General features: G+C 38.8%; 1 protein-coding gene across 1 annotated transcript; it reads left to right on the forward strand.

The window, feature by feature from the left end:
- Positions 1-869: 869 nt before the first annotated feature.
- On the forward strand, positions 870-3,263 carry LOC114545619 (collagen alpha-1(X) chain). Its single transcript, XM_028564024.1, has 3 exons — positions 870-1,113; positions 1,574-1,705; positions 2,866-3,263. The coding sequence occupies exons 1-3, from the start codon at positions 870-872 to the stop codon at positions 3,144-3,146; spliced, it is 657 nt and encodes a 218-aa protein (XP_028419825.1). The 3' UTR covers positions 3,147-3,263.
- Positions 3,264-5,908: the final 2,645 nt, after the last annotated feature.

Here is a 5,908-nt window from a genome sequence, read left to right on the forward strand (position 1 = left end):
TTTGGAGCCTTGTAGGTAGCCTCTGTGCTGGGGGTGTTGAGCAATAACAGGAAGAACGCATTGTCTCAAACTGTTAACAGCGTTTTCTTTGCTTGTGAACTTGCGAGTTAATTCTTCCAAGAACAACCAGCAAGAACGTTCTCCCCAAGAACACAAGTCCGTAGTTTGCATTCTTGGTATTGAGAAACGCCCACTGTCAAATTACCGTGACTGCACCGCGGACGCAAAAGGACCCAGAGCGGAAATGTACCTCTGGCAACAAAGAGTAAGGCGTGTCAATAGGGCAAACCCCCTGCCTATGGCATGCAGTTACTTCCTGATTGGTAAATAAATAAAGCTGCGTGCTATGGATCATATCAGTAATCTCTGCACTGTTTATATCCAATGTAAGATAAGTAACCCACACAGAGATAACATTGTGATAAAGGCCTCTTCAAACCAGAAGTGATAATTAAATAGTGGTTTGTGGTGACCCACAATGTAGAGACATTCACTAGAGACTGGGGCTCCTTTAAGTAGGGAGCTCAATGGGAAGAGAGAGGTTTTCTATATTCTATAATAATTTGAATATCTTTAATTCAAATGATTTCCTCTAACTAACTTAATTTCTCGATTGATTTGCTACAACTACCAACTAAAACACATGAATCTTTATGAAGTTACTAAAAGATCAATAAAAAAAGCTGAGCAATGTGTCTGTTTACTCTAGGATATAAAAGGTTAACTGAGTGCCAGTAAATGTTGGTAATATTTTCTCATTGCATAATAAGCCTTGTTTTTCAAGGGAATGTCAGAAATTAGCAGGTCATCTTTAAACAATAAAAAAGCAGCCAGAGAGATCATATCAGTTAGACTGGACAACTTGGAAGATGAAGTCTACCATTTTACTGTTTGTTTCTCTGTTCTGTGGCCTGATTTTGGCCCAAGATGATGGTAGTACTACTGAAACAGAAAAAACTAGTACACCAGGGCCATGCTTTCCTGACATGTGTGATGTCCTGGAACAGATAGGTGCCCTGAAAGAAAAACTCGACTCTGTGGAAACCAGACTGGCGGACAGTGAAACCAAACTGGCGGACAGTGAAACCCAGATTCAGGAACTGAAGAACAAAGGTAAAATACATTTTTAAGATTGTATTTAAGAATATATTCAGCATGTTGTTTATTGTGATGGAATACACACAATTACTTTAATTGAAGCATCCTCTTGTAGATGGAATAGTTCAAGTCATAATTCACGTATAATTGCTAGAAGTCTCTAGTCACTATGGACCTTTTTCACAGCAGACATTTTGACTTGTCATAGTAGGAAAAGCACAGCTGAAATTGATAACCTTAATGATGGCTCAATTACATCCAGTGTCCCAGTAAGATATTTAAGTGAGTCAGCATGAACAATACCAGGAAATTTCCTAAGTGGAATGCAGCCATCATTAATGGTTTTGAACACACCTGGGCTATTCCAACTATGACAGGTCAACATGTCTGCCGTGAAAAAGGTGTATTACATAGAAACAATTGATGCTCATGGTTTTTTGTGATCAGAATGTTCACGTTCGCGTTTTTTGCGCAGAAAGTACCAAGGTGCTGTTCAGCGCAGCATCAGGAGGAGGAGATGCAAACATTGGACCCTTCAACACAGACACAACGTTAGTCTTCAGAAAAGTGATAACAAACATCGGTGATGCTTACATTCCATTCACAGGTAACACTCAGTCACCTGCAGGTTTAGGCTACTAGTGCATCAGTGTTTTTCTTTTTTTTTTTACAGAAAGTGTTTTGAGTACAAAGAGTTAACTAGTAAATAAAATCGGATGTTACTACAAATCATGTTTAATGCTAATTCGTTTTGTCGTTGAGACAAGTGTTTTAATTGCAGCAGATAAACAAGTCAAATCGATACAATTTGAAAAAGTTGTCGAGGCTTTGGTGTGTGTGCACCAGAAGGGTTCTCGTTTTAAAGAGGTCGGAAGAGTCAAGGAATGACGTTTATTTTAACAAATGTGCCCCAAAGTAAATACTAAAGAAAGCTGGGACTGGGGCCCTCCCCTAACCCAAACCAAAATCTGAAAAAAAAACAAAGCTACCAAAGAAAAAGACCACCTACCACAGTGGTACTGTAATATACTTCTGCAGGTTTAGGCCAAATGTGCATCATTATCAATGAGACTGCAGCTGAGGCCATAAGAGGGGGGGAGGGAGAGAGAGAGAGAGAGAGAGAGTGAGCGTGTGAGTGTGTGTCCTGGCTAGATAGGTTTCTCCCCTTTCAGGCCAGACCTGAAGAGAACACACACACTAGCTATCACAAGAAGATGCACGTTAAGCACTTAAGGTAACACACAGTATACACAAATTATATTTTTTATTTTGTATGTCTACATTAGTGTATGTACTTTGGTTGTGGTTTTTATATAAACCATTACAGGTTTCTACCATTCCCTCACATGTTTTTCTTCAATGTAATTAGTTTATGTTCTGTAAAACAAATATACTAAGGCTATCAAGTACCAAAGAGTGCTAACCTAAAGAAAAATGGACTTCGTATCTACTAATCAATATTTCTAAGAACACATCAAAACCCAACATTTGAGGAAGATAACAAACTTATTTTTAGTATATAGGGTCAACCTCTACCTCACCCAGTAAGCGTGTTCGCCCCATGTTGGCTGAGTCCTGCAGTGGCATGGGTTCAAATCTGACCTGTAGCCCTTTGCTGCGTGTCATCCCCCATCTCTTTCCCCTTTTTATTTCTATCCACTGTATCTAGGGAAAGGCCCCAAAAACATTATCTTTAAAAAAAAAAACATTAATATGAACTTCTGAAATCTACTGATTATTGTGGTTTGATTTCTGCTGTTTCCACAGGTATCTTCACTGCACCTGTTGCAGGTGTTTATTATTTTACTATGTTCTATCACGCTGGAGGAAGACATGATACAGGGTTGAATCTTGTCAAGAACAATGAAGACATTGTCAAGACAAATGATCACCCATCAGACGATGACAGAGCTGATAACGGAGGAAACGCTGCGTTCCTGCAGCTGCAGCCAAGAGACACGGTGTTTGTGCGCTTGGCTGCATCCCTTTATGTTTGGGGAACAGACTACCACACTACTTTCAGTGGTTTTCTGGTCACCCCATTGTGAGAATCTCTGTTCATCGATTTGTTCCTGCTTGAAGATGGATGTAAAAAATTCCAGATCGCCATTCTATCATTAAAATCTGATGAATCAGAATGTTGTTGCTCATAAAATAAAGAGTCTGAAAAGGAGATTGGTCTTCTTTAATCATTGCTTCATTTAGTTACGTAATTATGCTATGAAGCTGATGGTTTGTTGGCAACTGTAGAAAAAAACTAATATTGCTGCTTTCAACACATTGTTTGGTCGTAGGTTTGTACAGAGACAGAAAGACTAATGAAAACAGGAGTAACAAGTGTCAGTAGTAGTTCAGCCCAGTTGTTGCTGGTCAATATCAAGCTGAGGTCTGGCATCTAAATTATGTTCATTATCTTTCCTCTTTAGCATTTTTTGAACGTTGAAGCTAAGCCAGTTTTAGAGCGAGTTATGATTCTTTCCTGGAGTCAGATATTTGAAATTCTCGTTTTCAAGCTGTTTTTTTTCTCTTCAAACTCCTGGGATAAGTATTTTGGTCTTTACCTGCCAAATGCTTAACAGGTTTTATCAGCTAGTTTCTGATTTTCTCTGTCATACTTTGTAAACATTGAGCTAAAAGAGACGGAAAACTCTGTAGACTTGCAGAGGTGGGTAATACTGTAGTTCTGTATATAACTCAAAAACACATATGATTCAATGTAAACATCAAATATATTGTTTGACAATATACAAAGCTAAACAAACAGGATTTTAATACAGATTCAAAAACATGTTCACAGTAATGAAGAAAGCTCATGGATATACATGAGTGGAACATTAGTTTGACAGTAAGAGGATTATACAGAGTAACAATAGTATGAATTGAACTCATCATGGAGAAGAATACAACAGTTTCATATAGACAAGGAACGGATTATAACCTTGAAGTTGGCTGACAACTAAGGTTAAAAAAACTGAACAGCTCTTGACTAGGTTGTAAAGGAGCTTTAGCTGGAAATGTAAATCCCAGTAACAGAGGAAAATGTGTTTAGTATAATACTGTGACTCATCTCCATGTAATTTAGAGGACTTTTTAAAATATTTTTTCCTTTCCTGAATGTTCAAGTTCAGATTTATTGATATAGCACATTTAAAAACCATAGTTGACCAAAGTGCTTAACAAGATAACATCATGCTCATCTCACAAAATGTTATTATGACCAGGCTCAAATATGTAACAGAGAATATAAAGTAGCTTAAGAACAACATCATATGACAATGTGTTCTTATGTAAGCAAAACAAAAAGCTTCCTTTCCATAAGCTTGACAGAGAGCTTTTCGAGGTCAGGCCAATAATGAGCCTGATATCTGGAATCCAATGTCTTCTAACCTCCAAAAACGTGACTTTTCTAAGGCCTGCAGGGTCTAGCCGTCATGTCATGCTTTTGGTTGATGTACTTCTCAAAATAGACAGGACTGCAGAGGTTTCCAACTTTATCACAAGCGACAATCACATATCTTCGTCGTCTCACTAGATTTATAACTCTGCAATTCCTGTTGACACTGAGCTCATACACATGCATGGTTATGGAGCTGATGCAGAAGTTACCATTGTAACTGTTTACCAGCGGGCGACCGGAGCCGTTACAGGTCTGCACCACATCTACCTGATTCCTGCCCTTGATGAAGGTCTGCATTGGTCTGTTGCAGAGTCCATACTTCTTTATGTACCTGTATAATGAGATCAATGTTTCACTGCAGAGTAAACGGCATGAGAAAGTATAACCTATTTTCGTGACACTTTCAAACATGTAAATAAAGCAGTAGTGTGATTATTAAAAAACGAAACATTTATACAAATTCAATGTCAAATGTTGACAGAAACAGTAGAAACAGAGTTTCAAAGATGCGGTATAGCAGTACGGGTCAACACTCACGGTCCGGAATGCATGTGAACCGCGGATCAATTGCAAAATTTAACCATAATAATAGCGTGAAATACATTTTTACTGTCGCTGTTACTTAAAGTACGCTAATTCATCTCTATGGACGGTTGTTGTAAAAAGATACAGGCAACGCAATTTTCTGTTCACGTGATGTTAAACGCATGTTAAAATCCCGTGCTAATACGGCACCAGTATCAACCGGACGGAATAGCAACGCGGGTTTCGGTGCCTCATTTCGGTGCCACGTAAATGTCTTCGCTGCCCTCTGATGCTCCAAAACAGACGTTAGAAGCAAACAGAAGCATCGCTGCATGTCACGCTAGTTAACACTTGCAGCAAGTAACGTTAGCCTACCGTTAGCTAGTAGCTGGATTAAACATGGTTAAAATGCAACAGCACAGCTAATGCTATGAGCTGAAAGACACAAACTAGCACTATGGTCACAGCCATTGACGGAAAAACAACACAGATGTGGCTAAATGTTGCGTTTACTTAAAACCTCGTGGTGCATTCAAAGTTATTGTAAAATACCATTTTTTCATCTGTTTTTGTCGTTTAACAGCAATTTACTGGTGAAAGAAGTCATTATGGTTAAAAGTTATTACCTTTTTTAATAAATCATTTAAATTCACCCCCTTTTTTGTGCTGATCCGAAAATGTATCCCATCCGTGACTCAAAACCATGATCCGATGGGTGGTGATGGCACAGTGGATATGACACATGCCTTTGGTGTCAGAGATCTGGGTTCAATTCCCACTGAGATACATCAACCAATGTGTCCCTGAGCAAGACACCTAACCCATAGTTGCTCCAGAGGCGTGCAGCCTCTGACATATACCTGTATAGCAAATGTAAGTCGCTTTGGA

Source organism: Perca flavescens, chromosome 19 (genome assembly GCF_004354835.1).
Source record: "Perca flavescens isolate YP-PL-M2 chromosome 19, PFLA_1.0, whole genome shotgun sequence".
NCBI classification, from domain to species: Eukaryota; Metazoa; Chordata; class Actinopteri; order Perciformes; family Percidae; genus Perca; species Perca flavescens.

Bases quoted from the DNA above. Each gene is read 5' to 3' on its own strand.
- LOC114545619 (XM_028564024.1), top strand. From the start codon at position 870: ATGAAGTCTACCATTTTACTGTTTGTTTCTCTGTTCTGTGGCCTGATT. The intron at 1,114-1,573 runs GTAAAATACATT...TTTTTTGCGCAG, and splicing joins TCAGGAACTGAAGAACAAAG to AAAGTACCAAGGTGCTGTTC. The intron at 1,706-2,865 runs GTAACACTCAGT...CTGTTTCCACAG, and splicing joins TGCTTACATTCCATTCACAG to GTATCTTCACTGCACCTGTT.